Source organism: Podarcis muralis, chromosome Z (assembly GCF_964188315.1).
Source record: "Podarcis muralis chromosome Z, rPodMur119.hap1.1, whole genome shotgun sequence".
Classification (NCBI taxonomy): domain Eukaryota; kingdom Metazoa; phylum Chordata; class Lepidosauria; order Squamata; family Lacertidae; genus Podarcis; species Podarcis muralis.
In genome coordinates this window covers 4071558-4084842 of record NC_135673.1, presented here as the reverse complement: position 1 = coordinate 4084842, position 13285 = coordinate 4071558, and the positions used below count along the sequence as shown (strand labels likewise).

Here is a 13285-nt window from a genome sequence, read left to right as displayed (position 1 = left end):
TTGAAGTGTGTCTTCCACTTTAATTCAGAAAGGAAGAAGAAGGTGGGAGCATATATCAGCTACCAGAAAGGCCGGAGGCCTCCTATCCTAGCTGGATCCCACTTCGCAAAGACCTGTTGTCATGCGGGAGCAGTGTGGTGGCCTTGCCCTAGGAAATCCACCCAGCCTCGGAACATGGTTGGGTTAGAGGGCCGCTTGTGCCTCCTCCTTTGTTTGGTTTCCGTTTCTGACTCAACAGCTCAGTGGCTCTGTAACTTGCCTCAGGCAGTTCTGCACTGACCTATTGGGATATAAAAGTCCTCAGAATTCCACCCCGAGTATCATTATCTCTTGGAGGGATAGGTGCTGATGCAAAATGAGAATACTGGATAAAGGGTTTCTTCTTCTCCATTCACTATTCCTCAGTTGGTTGCTGTGCAGCCAGTTTCTTACAGACAGCTTTCTCTTGTGGTTTGGTCCCTTCCTCTTTCAGCTCCATTCTCCATGCTGCTATTAAAGGCTATGGGGGAAAGGGCAGGTGTTCAGGCTAGGGATGTTAAATCCACACCCCTCACAATTTCACAGATGAAAACACAGATAAATGTACTCATAAAAAACAGGACCAGCCCAATACATTTCAGTGCCTGAGGCAGAGGAGAAGGGTAGTTCTCCACAAAACGATTCAACAGAATAGCACCTGGACACCTTTATTTATCAGGCTCATTTATATACTGTTCTTGGCGTAGAAAATTCAAGGGTGGTTTGGAAATATATATATATATATATATATATATATATATATGCAGGTTTTGGTGTCCTCGGGTATCTTCCCGTGTAAAAGTTGGGGTGTCTAGGCGACGTTTCGACGAGGTCTCACTCGTCATCTTCAGGCTGGTGCTTTCGGCTTCTTGTTACTGGAACAGAGCAGGATCTCAGTGTTTGAGTTCCTATAAATACTGTTGAGGAGGTGTGGCCTCCTATGTTCTGGGCAGAGAGGAAGTTCCCAGGCTAGTGTGCCTTTTCTTCTTTTGTTCCTTAATTGCTTGAGGGATATCTTGAGTGATTTCTTGAGTGATATCCTGAGTACCACTTAGGTGGGTCATTAGGTTTTTCTGGCTGGCACAGGCCACAAAACCACAGCTCGCCCCTATACACGAAGCCAAGCCAGAGCACAACTAAATGTAGTACACCCATCTTCTCAGAAAAACTCTTCACAAAGTTCAAGAGGTCAAGACACAAAGGCTTTAGCAACTAATCCACACCTAATGACCCACCTAAGTGGTACTCAGGATATCACTCAAGAAATATATATATTTGCTTTCGTAGATTTTCACGGGTACAGGAATGCAGGTTTTGGTGTCCTCGGGTATCTTCCCGTGTAAAAGTTGGGGTGTCTAGGCGACGTTTCGACGAGGTCTCACTCGTCATCTTCAGGCTGGTGCTTTCGGCTTCTTGTTACTGGAACAGAGCAGGATCTCAGTGTTTGAGTTCCTATAAATACTGTAGAGGAGGTATGGTGTATAGCCTCCAATGTTCTGGGCAGAGAGGAAGTTCCCAGGCTAGTGTGCCTTTTCTTCTTTTGTTCCTTAATTGCTTGAGGGATATCTTGAGTGTTCCTTAATTGCCCTCAAGCAATTAAGGAACAAAAGAAGAAAAGGCACACTAGCCTGGGAACTTCCTCTCTGCCCAGAACATTGGAGGCTATACACCATACCTCCTCTACAGTATTTATAGGAACTCAAACACTGAGATCCTGCTCTGTTCCAGTAACAAGAAGCCGAAAGCACCAGCCTGAAGATGACGAGTGAGACCTCGTCGAAACGTCGCCTAGACACCCCAACTTTTACACGGGAAGATACCCGAGGACACCAAAACCTGCATATATATATATATATATATATGTGTGTGTGTGTGTGTGTGTGTGTGTATGTATATGTATGTGGGAATCTGGGCCAGCCTACCCTACTTCATTGGGTTGTTGTGAGGATAAATGAGGATAAAAACTACAAGCCCCCTTGAGTTCCCTGGAAAGGGTATAAAAGGTGGGATAGAAAAGTAAAAATGAATGAAAATAAAATAAACACTAGGCTATGTGCAGCCCATACAGCTCTGTCACCCCAACAGAAGGGAAAGGCTTATTGGGTCACATCCATACCATGGATTTTTAAAGCAGTATTATACCACTTCAAAGGTCGTGCTTCTCCCCAAAGCATACTGGAAACTCTAGTTGTTAAGGGTGCCAAGATTTGTTAGGGAAGAGAACCATAACACATGGAAGTTCCCAGAAATCTTTGGGGGCAGCCATGACAGTTTGTTTACTATTAAATTAAATCCCACCTTTTCTCCTAAGAGTTCAAGCTGGCATACACGCTTCTCTCTGTCAATTATATCCTTGCAACTATCCTGGCTGAGAGACCGGTGGCAGCAAATTCCATGCATTATTGCTCCAGCCTTCATTCCTGCAAGTTGCCTAGGTTTTGGTTATTGCTTCCCACCTGGGGGCCAATAAGTCCTGATTCCCCACTCACCTCTGTGGCACTAGCGTACGGCCGGACAGTATCCTCACGGACCTGGGAGATGTTGCGCAGAGATGGCATACTGTGGACAGCATGGGTCCCTGAGATATTGGCAACATTCATGTGCGACATGATGCGGGAAGGCTTGATAGCAGAGAGGCTGAGAAACAGATATCTACAGTTCCATATCAGTTTGCGAATTGGCTTATTTATTTTACAAAACATTCCTGTGGAAATTCAGCAGCATTTTCCTGCCAATTTCCCCTAACGCTCAACATTTCTACATGCAATTCTGCCTAACCCACACATTTTCCCAGAATGCTGCTGTCTAATGTGGTTTATTTTGTGCATGTGCTTTCCGCTGGTGTATATGCTGTTTCTACACACGCTTTTCTCTCTAGAACATGTATTTTCGGCTAGAGAACTACACTGCAGAATTGAAAGAAGTGTGAATTTTGAAGAGTGGCTGCGTTTCGGTTCATGCACTGTTTCAGAAAGTGCAAGAAGAAGAAGAAGAAGAGGAGGAGGAGGAGTTTGGATTTGATATCCCACCTTTCACTCCCTTTAAGGAGTCTCAAAGCGGCTAACATTCTCCTTTCCCTTCCTCCCCCTCAACAAACACTCTGTGAGGTGAGTGGGGCTCAGAGACTTCAGAGAAGTGTGACTGGCCCAAGGTCACCCAGCAGTTGCAGGTGGAGGAGCGGGGAAGCGAACCCGGTTCCCCAGATTACGAGACGACCGCTCTTAACCACTACACCACACTGGCAAGTTTCAAGGTTGCTCTGAGGCAGCACTGGAGCCCATCTAGGCTTGTAAAAATAAAACCCATGTGCTGGAAGGAGTGTGGTGATGTGACTTCCTTTTTCCATGCATTACTTCCTTTTTCCACACAGTAGTATGAGAGCTTTGGGATGAGACATTTGAATCACGTGTACATCTTTGGAGCAGGCCCTTGCACTCCTCATTAGACATTAATATGCATAAGGAACCAATCTGCATTTTATTAACAGCAGCCAGGCTTGTAATGTTTGGGAAGTGGCCATTTCAGATCAAGGCAGAATTTTGGCAACCTGTGGCTCCCCCCCCTTTTTTTTTCTTTTTTTTTTTTGCATGTGCTAATAAAGGAGAGAGACCTTTCCTTCCTCTTTCATCTCAGGAATGCCTGTGGATACGATTGTGTAGACTGATAACTTCCACGCTAAGCAGAGGCAGAGAGTTTCACCCAACATTGGGGGTTTCCCATCATGGGCGCCATGACATTTGTTGAGGCCTCCCACTGCTGCCACAAGGCTCAACAAGGGCTGTTACTGCAGGGCCTCCCCCCCCCCCCAGATTGGAGGGGCTCATCCCAACAAACTTTGCAGGGGCTGAATACATCTCAGCCCTATAGAATTGGTGCCTATGATGTTAAGCTTATATTGAGAATTGGCATATGAACTATGATTGCTGTAGACTGGATAGACTGGAATTATTTTCTTTGGTAAGACTATTTCCTTGGATATTAGAGTTGGAAGGCATCCTCAAGGCTCATATAGTCCAACCCCCTTGTTATGTATACAAATTAGAAATTTAATGGTGGGGGAAGAAAGTGTGGATTCCGCAGTTTTGTCTTCCTGTGCTATTTGAATCAAGTTTCCTCTTCCATTCCTATGAGGCAGCTATCTATATTGTATTGCTTCCTTTCACTAAGTAGCTCTGCCTGCTTGTCATTTTACAAGAACGTAACAGGAGGTGGCGGGACGCGGGTGGCACTGTGGGTTAAACCACTGAGCCTCTTGGGCTTGCCGATCAGAAGGTTGGCAGTTCGAGTTGCCGCAACAGGGTGAGCTCCCGTTGCTCGGTCCCAGCTCCTGCCCACCTAGCAGTTCAAAAGCACATCAAAGTGCAAGTAGATAAATAGGTACCGCTCCAGCAGGAAGGTAAACGGCATTTCCGTGCGCTGCTCTGGTTCGCCAGAAGCGGCTTAGTCCTTCTGGCCACATGACCCGGAAGCTGTACGCCGGCTCCCTCGGCCAATAAAGCGAGATGAGCGCCGCAACCCCAGAGTTGGCCACGACTGGACCTAACAGTCAGGGGTACCTTTACCTTTACCAACAGGCAGTGGCACCCCTCCCAACCCTCATGGATCTCATCCCCTTTCTTACCTGCTGCCCTCCGAGTTGGTAGGTTTGAACACCTTGCTCTCTACATAGAGAGTCCGGAGAAGCTGATTGGCCTCGATGCGTGCGATGCTTCTGTTCAGGAGATTCAAGGTGGCTTGCAGCACATCATTGCGCCTTAAGTGGAACATCACGTCAAAGTGGCCATCCTCATCCTCATCAGATGGGCGTTCCTGTGGGAGTGAAGAGGAAGAACACGACTGTAAAACCCTCTTAGATTTCCACCATATTTGTTTCCCACACTTCAAATAAAATGCAAAGTTTGAAGTGGGCAAGTATGTGATCCCAGTTTGCCCAGCCCAAATGCTTACAGGAAGCAGACAGTTTAGGTTAGTTCATAGAACTGTAGCCAACCCCTTGCTCGATGCAGGACCTACAAAAGCAAGTTTTACAAAAGTAAAAGCAAGAGTTTGGCTTTTACTAGCTTGATCCTGTTCAGAGAATGGAAGATGGCAGGATCTCCTCTATGGAAAGATGGTTTCAGGCACCAGACCTGTTGGCAAACCAACTCTGTGTTACAAAGATTTCTGCAGATGTGACATGAAGGCTGGAAACATCACCCCCACAGTGTGGGAATCACTTGCAAACGACCACAGTGCCTGCAGAAGAGACAGGTTGTGCATCCTTAGCAGTAACCAGAGAAGGAATGACTGCTGGGAGGAGCGCAGAGAGAATAAATGCCTGGGTGCACCTGCAACAGCACAACTGGACACCTTCCTTTGTCCCAGCTGCAACAAAACATGTCTCTCCCATATCAGTCTCCACAGCCACAGCAGGTGCTGTATCTCTCTGATGGTTTGAATTCACCCCCAAAGGCGCACTCCTCCATTGTCTCCCGAGACAGACAACTCAAATGCAAAGAGATGCAATATTGACCCATAAAAATCAGCCAAAGCTCATAAGGCCAATCAACTTGGATTTTCTTAATGTGGCAAAAGGTCTCAAAACCCTCCCAACAGTGTCCCTATAGTCCCAGACACTCACCAGCAGCACTTCCTTGAGGCCCTGGGCAGTGTGCCTGAGGATTCTTTCAGCATTCAGCCGCAGCTGATGCTCCTCTTCAAGGGCCTTTGATTGGCTTTCCTCTTCACTGCTTTTCCGTTGCATCTCCTGCCTCTGCAGAGTCAGCTCCTCTCTGAGTGGGGCAGGAGAAGGCCAGACCAGGAATAGAAACAAGACAGTTAGTCGACAACCAGCAGCGCCTAACCAGGAAAGAAGCCAGGGCAGTGAAAAAACTGACTCTGACTCTTGAGAGAGAGAGAGAGAGAGGGAGAGAGAGAGAGAGAGAGATGCCTGTACTAACTTTAGCGCCACGTTCTGCTGCTCCAGCACCTCATTGGTCTCCTGTGTTTGGGCCATGACCTTCTTCATCTCCATGTACTCTTCCACCTGCGCCTGCAGCTCCTTGCACTTGTTGGTGAGCATCCAGATCATCTGTGTACCAAATATGCACATGTGAGCATACCTGCACATGTGAGATGTCAAAGAGATAAATAATTACCTGACATTCAGAAGACATCTTAAGGCAGCCCTGTTCAGGGAAGTTTTTAATATGTAACGCTTTACTGTTTTTAACACTGATTGGGAGCCGCCCAGAGTGGCTGGGGAAACTCAGCCAGATGGGCGGGGTATAAATAAATTATTATTATTATTATTATTATTATTATTATTATTATTATTATACCTGTCACATACACAGGTGATCAGTAGTCTGCATTCTGCCTTCAGCTGGGTGTGGAAAGGTTCAGCACCATTTGAATATAATATAGTAACTAATATCAGCTTTCCCACAACCTGATGCCCTTCTGGTAATGTTGGACTCCAACTCCCATCATCCCCAGCCAGCATGAGCAAAGTTGGGGATGATGGGAGTTGGAGTCTAGTAACATGGGAGGCACAAGGTTGAGATGTTAGAGGCAGCCCTGTTTAGGGAAGCTTTTAATGTTTAATATGTTATTGCATTTTAGTGTTTTGTTGAAAGCCGCCTAGAGTGGCTGGGGAAACCCAGCCAGGTGGGCGGGGTATAAATAATAAATTATTATTATTATTTATTATCATTTTATTTTATTAAATATCTTTATTATGCCCTTTGCTTGGACACCTGGGCCTATTAGCTGGGTGGATTTACTCAAGTGGTGCACAAAAGCATCAGCCCTGGATCATGTCACTGGCTCTTGTTATCCTGATGAGCAGAAAATGCAACATGGGAGTCAGCTGCTGTTTCATTTTCATGGGTAGTCAATGTAGGGTCCTTCAGATGTTTTGGACTACAGTTCCCATCATCCCTGACCATTGACCATGGTGGTTGAGGCTGATGGGAATTGTACAAAGGTGCCATGGTCCAAGACTGCCCAATAAGTTTCTAACCACTGAAAATAAGTATTCCCACCCTTTGTGCTGATTGGAGTCACTGAGGATGGACTACCAGGGTCACTCTGGAGAAGGTATGCAGGAAGGACACAAAGGAGGAGGAGTCTGGCATGCTCCAAAGCCAAGCTTTTAGCAACACTGAAAACAAAAGGAGCTTCAGTCTCAAGAGAATGGTGTGCAAGTTCTGTTATGTACAATGGAACTTCAGGGAAAGCGCAACTTCAGTCACTCCAAAAGTACAGGTGAAACTCGAAAAATTAGAATATTGTGGAAAAGTTCCTTTATTTCACTAATTCAACTTGAGAGGTGAAACTAATATAGGAGATAGACTCGTGACATGCAAAGCGAGATATGCCAAGCCTTGATTTGTTATCATTGCGATGATCATGGCATACAGCTGATGAAAACCCCAAATTAAGAATCTCAGAAAATTAGAATATTCAAGGAAATCAGCAAAACAAGGATTGCAAATCGAGCAAGATTGGACCTCGGAGAAGCGGAAGCACATCTCGCTTTCCATGTCATGAGTCGATCTCATATATTAGTTTCACCTTTGAAGTTGAATTACTGAAATAAATGAACTTTTCCATGATATTCTAATTTTTCAAGTTTCACCTGTAGCTCCTGGAGCACTCCAAATAATTTGTCCAAGTACATGATCAGAATGCAGTAGATCTAGCTGGAAGGCAGTGCATGGAGGTTCTCATTGATTGTTGTTGTAAGAATGTAAGAGTCTGCAGGATCAGGCCAATGGCCTGTCTGTTCCAGCATTCTGTTCTCATAGTGGCCGACCAGGTGACCTAAAGGGAAACCAGACCTGAGCACAAGAGCAACTTTCCCTTCCTGAGCTTTCCAGCAACTGGAATTCAGAAGCATCACTGCCTCAAACTGTGGAAGCAGAGTGTGACCATCCTGGCTAGTAGCCATTGATAGCCTTCTCCTCCACTACGAATTTGTCCAGTCCTCTTTTAAACCATCCAAGATGGCGACCATCACTGCCTCCTGTGGAAGCAAGCTCCATAGTTTAGCCAAATGCCACATGAAGAAGTGGACTGTATCTTTTAAAGAGGATTGTATAATCTTAGAAGTGGATGCAGCTGTGAAGTTGTGTGGTTGTGACTACTTTGAAGGGAATTTCATGCACTTCTGAATTACCCACTGTGTTATTGGAGTCAGAGTCTAACAGCATTCGGAAGGTACCATGCTGGCCACCCCAAGCATAAATTGTGGCCCAGCCCGCAACTTTTGCAAAGGACAATTCTTACTTTCTGGTTGCTGAGGCTGTTCTGTGCCATCTTTGTCTCGTTTTCCTCCAGCAGCTCCAGCTGCTTCAGAGCTTCTGAGTGGGCCTCCTTGAGCCGTTCGTTCTCTTGGAGGAGCTGGAGGCTCTGCTCAGTTATCTTGGTCAGCTGGAAGCTGATGGTGACATTCTCCCGGATGGTGCGCTTAGTGGTCTCTGCCATCTGGCTGTGGGCCACCTTGCGGAACTCAGCAGCCACCGTATTCACACGGTGCATCATCTCCTTCTTTAACCTGAGAGAGAGAGAGAGAGAAAGGAAGAAGAGAGGAAGAGTTTGGTTTTGATATACCCTAAGGAGTCTCAAAGCGGCTAACAATCTCCTTTCCCTTCCTCCCCCACAACAAACACTCTGTGAGGTGAGTGGGGCTGAGAGACTTCAGAGTAGTGTGACTGGCCCAAGGTCACCCAGCAGCTGCATGTGGAGGAGCGGGGAAGCGAACCCGGTTCACCAGATTACGAGTCCACTGCTCTTAACCACTACACCACACTGGCTCATTATCCCAGCATGGAGCTGGCAGTAGGCACAGCTCCTGGCCTTGCAGCTGGGAGGTGGCAAAGGCGGATTGGCCAGTGTCTGAGCCACCCTGGTCTAGTAGGAAGCCCTCTGGAAAGCATCCAAGGATCATCTGTCCTACTGCCCCAGGCAACATGTGCCATTTCATTTCATTTGTAATTTCAGTACCACCATAAGTCCTGCTAGATTGGGCCAAAGGCCCAACTCATCAGCCTGTTTTCATGCTTTTCTGCATTACAGGATTCAAGGAATTTGCAATCCAGGAAATGACAAAATATACATTTTTTAAAATCACACTGTTGTCCTATAATAGGGGTGGGTAACCTTTCAACAGCTATGGCCATTCCTGGACCAATAAAGACTTGCCACCGTAGTTCATGCACCGGTTACTTCAAGCCTGGATTTCTGCACTGTGCTCTATGTGGGGCTTCCCTCACACTTGATCTGGAAGCTGCAGTTAGTGCAGAATGTTGCGGCACAGTTGCTGACGGGAGTGAGGCCTTGTCAGCATACAGCAGCTGTGCTCAAAGGTCTGCACTGATTGCCAATTTGCTACCAGGTCAAGTTCAAAGTGCTACTATAAGTACATAAAGCCCTTAACAACTTGGAACCAGCTTATCTGAGAGATCGCCTTACCCCAACATGTGCCCACTTGACCACTTTAATAAGCAGAATTGGCACTACTACAGGTGACACATAATACCTGTTCTGCATTTGTAAGAAATCGATCGCAGCACCTACACTTTGGAACCCTCTGCCTCTTGAGATCAAGCAGGCGCCTTCAATGTACTCTTTTTGACCTCTGCTAAAAACATTCCTGTTTCAACAATCCTATCCAGATGCTTAGAATGGAGAGGTAATTTTAATCTGTTCTGGTAATTTAACTTTCATATGTTTGAAAGTAGGGTTGCACATTTTTCTTGATTTTACTGCTTTATTTTTTTTTTGTAAACCACTTTGAGGTTTGTCTGGGTTTTTGTTTGTTTTTTACAACCGGTGAAATAAATAAATAAGAAACAAAAAGAGAGGTTGCCTTCACCAAGCCAGCTATTGCCTGCTCGGACAGGCACTGGCTCTCCAGGTCTCTCACACCACTTGATATTTAGTCCCTTTCCATATACTGAATCTTGGTTACATTAGAACCCCTGATCTCTAGTTTCACAGTGGGGATGTCTGGGTTTGGATAGGCAGGCCATCTCAGCAGAGCATGTCTCCACCCCTGGCCCGCCATTTTGCCTGTAGCTCTTCCCCTCACTACTCTGCCATTGTATTGCTACCAGCTCCAGTTGGCTGAACCATGAGATCATTGCAAATAAATAAATAAGAACAAGAACAATACAGTTCTGCAAAGCCTGTAGTCTGCATGTGTTCCATCCTACTGAACACCTGAAACAATGGCGCCCTTGGTCAACCCCAGCCTTCACCAACCTGGTGTCCCCCAGATGTTTCAGACTACAACTCACGTCAGCCCCAGCCAGCTGATGGGAGTTGTAGTTCAAAGCATCCGGGGGGCACTAGGTTGGCGAAGGCTGGTCACCCCCATCCCACAGCACACACCTCTCTTTATCAATCACAGCTTTCCTCTCCAGGTTATAGATGTAATCCTTGTGGTCTTCTGCTTGCTTCTTCAGTTGTGCCTCGAGTTCAGCAAACTTCGACATGATCTCATCTTTGTGGATCCTAAAATCCTCCAGGGCAGCCAGCTTGCCACCTAGCGACCAGAAATTCTGACTTTAGGCAACCCCCTTAGGCCCCAGTCATCATACTGGGGTATGAATATAGCCAGCTCAATATATTTTGCTACCTGAGGTGAACAAGGAAACAGTGCCCATCCCTGTAACCTGTTATGCAGAGGTAGACTGCCCCTGAACCTGGGGGCTCTGTTTCTTTCCCTTTGGTTTTCTAAGTACAGAGAGCCCAGCCAGGCAGCCAAGTGATCAACTTGGCTGCCCATCTGAGGCGGCCTCCATGTGCCAGGATGGCACTCGTTTGCCCACCCCACCCCCTTGTCTGCCTGCCTCTACCCTGCCCCTCTGCCACCCAAGTGACCTCACCTCAGGAGTGCCATGGAGAACTTTGTGCCCTCAGCCAGGTCTTGCACCTGGTCTGACCGCCTGACTCACCAGGGCAGCAGCCACCCATCCCCACACCCCTCTCAGCCTGTTTGGAATCTAACTCCTTCCTTGTGCCCAGTTGCTAAAAGGAGGTATCAGTAGGGGCAAGAAAGAGAGGTGCAGCCATGTCCTTCTCCTTGGCACCGTCCCCTGGAGCACTTCTGAGGTCTCTGCAAGGCAGGGAGGCAGGTGGGGCCCCAAATCCACACCTGCTGCCCCTCCCCTCTCTGCCGCTGAAGCAACTGCCTCATCAAGACTCCTGGTAGTGCCAACCTAGGTGAGGGGGTTTATAGGAGACACACATCCTCTTGTGCACGGGTGGTGCTTTTCCGACTACATAGCCAATGGCATTTGCAGCCTGGATTGTGGAATTATGTACACATAGATTAGGAACAACAGAAGTACATGCTCTGATTTTACCTTCAGCATGCTTCAGAGGCTTGGTGTTATTTTCAGTTAACTGAAAAGAGAGTTTAAAAGTGCTGCAGATGCAAGGCAGGCACTGTCCTGGAAAGCAACTGAAAGCAACTCCTTTCTAGTGTGCTCTACACAGGCACACTCCGCCTGTGGAGCTAAGCAGAGGAGCCTAAACCTCCTTCCCCTTTGCTTTTTCCAAAAAGCGGCCTGGCAGCCTTACTGAGGTTCATATTCTCAGAAGTCAGCTGATCCTTGGTCTCCTGGAACTCGTGCCTCAGCTGGCCTAGCTGGGCCTCAAAGGCGTCCTTCTCTGTGTCTTTGGCCTGCTGGAGTAACTGGAGCTGCTCCGTCAACTCTGCAATCTCGTCCACCCGCTGGTTGAGCGTCTTCTTCAGAAAGGACACAATCTCCTTGTTGTCATGGAGCATCTTCTCGTATTCATTGCGGAAGATCTCCTCGCTCACCTGCATCTCGTCCCATTTCTTCTGGTACCTAAGCGAAAGAAGATCAGTCAAGAGGCAGGAACCCAGAACCCGTTCCAAATGCAGCGGGTTGTAACCAGCTAACTTGACACCCACGAGCAGAGCCATTGAGATGAATGAGCCTAAGTTGGCCATGGCCCATTCGTTAGGATGGGTGCACTCCAAGTAGGGTTCACATTGGGCACCACCTTAGCATGCAGGAATCCAGCCTGTGTGCTCCTTCTGCACAGTGGGGCCCCAGGTAGAGTTGGCTCAGTCGGTAGAGCATGAGACTCTTAAATCTCAGGGTCGCTGGTTCAAGCCCCACATTGGGCAAAAAGACTCCTGCATTGCAGGGGGTTGGACTAGATGACCCTTGTGGTCTCTTCCAGCTCACTGATTCTATGATTTGATAATTCAGCACCCAAATCCTACCCTGATGGTACCCCTGGCTACCAAGAAAGGGGATGCTTTCCATATGCCCCATCTAAGGAGCAAATGCATAGCAAAGATTTGTGGAAGTCGGTGTCTATGCTCTGTTCCAGCTGCCCTTCCCTATACACCTCAGAGAATACAGTGTACACACAAACAAACACACACACACACACACACACACACCCCTTTACCCACCGGGCTAGTCGCCCCTCCAGATCTCGGATCTGAATCAAGTAAAACTCCCGGCTGTGTTCAGGTACGATATCATCATCCAGCTCCGGTTCCTTGGCAGCCTCTTCTTTCTTGCGCCCTCCTCCTCCTCCTTTCTTCTTGGGCGCCATTGGTGTTGCTGGGGTTTTCTCTTGCTGAGAGCGGGAGATTCAGGGATGGCGAGGTCGAAAGGGAATGCCGCCAGGGCCCTTTCAGAGGCAGAATGGTCACTAGGGTGGAGGAGATGTGCTGTCACTAGGGTGGAGGAGATGTACATAGCAACAGTGGGAAGGGGGGGGCGTGCCCATCTGGAATGAAAGCTTAAAGGGCCAGGAAACCTCCCTCAAAGACACCACAAGCAGTTTCCTTTCGTTTAGAAGGGATAGTATGGGAAACAGCCCTACCAGAAAAATTAAGCAATACAGTGGTACCTCGGGTTAAGAACTTAATTTGTTCCGGAGGTCCATTCTTAACCTGAAACCACTTTAGCTAATGGGGCCTCCTGCTGCTCCGCCGCTGCACAATTTCTGTTCTCATCCTGAAGCAAAGTTCTTAACCCGAGGTACTATTTCAGGGTTAGTGGAGTCTGTAACCTGAAGCGTCTGTAACCTGAAGCGTTTGTAACCTGAGGTACCACTGTATACGCAAATGGATCCAGATAAAATCCACACTACACCTATAATCTATAATCTAATCTATAATTAGATTATAGAATACAGTGGTACCTCGGGTTAAGTACTTAATTTGTTCCGGAGGTCCGTTCTTAACCTGAAACTGTTCTTAACCTGAAGCACCACATTAGCTAATGGG

The 13285-nt window shown here is 47.2% G+C and overlaps 1 protein-coding gene across 1 annotated transcript; it reads right to left on the bottom strand.

Annotated features, from left to right (window-relative positions):
* On the bottom strand, nt 1-12697 carry CFAP157 (cilia and flagella associated protein 157). The gene is made up of 9 exons (XM_028714554.2): nt 12461-12697; nt 11590-11861; nt 10396-10549; nt 8290-8557; nt 5958-6088; nt 5639-5789; nt 4640-4827; nt 2508-2655; nt 1-499 (listed from the first exon to the last, which is right to left on the bottom strand). The coding sequence occupies exons 1-9, from the start codon at nt 12604-12606 to the stop codon at nt 395-397; spliced, it is 1563 nt and encodes a 520-aa protein (XP_028570387.2). The 5' UTR covers nt 12607-12697; the 3' UTR covers nt 1-394.
* Between the last annotated feature and the right edge of the window lie 588 nt (nt 12698-13285).

Bases quoted from the DNA above. Each gene is read 5' to 3' on its own strand.
- CFAP157 (XM_028714554.2), bottom strand. From the start codon at position 12,606: ATGGCGCCCAAGAAGAAAGGAGGAGGAGGAGGGCGCAAGAAAGAAGAG. The intron at 11,862-12,460 runs GTGGGTAAAGGG...TCTTTCGCTTAG, and splicing joins CTGGAGGGGCGACTAGCCCG to GTACCAGAAGAAATGGGACG. The intron at 2,656-4,639 runs GTAAGAAAGGGG...TCTGTTTCTCAG, and splicing joins ACCAACTCGGAGGGCAGCAG to CCTCTCTGCTATCAAGCCTT.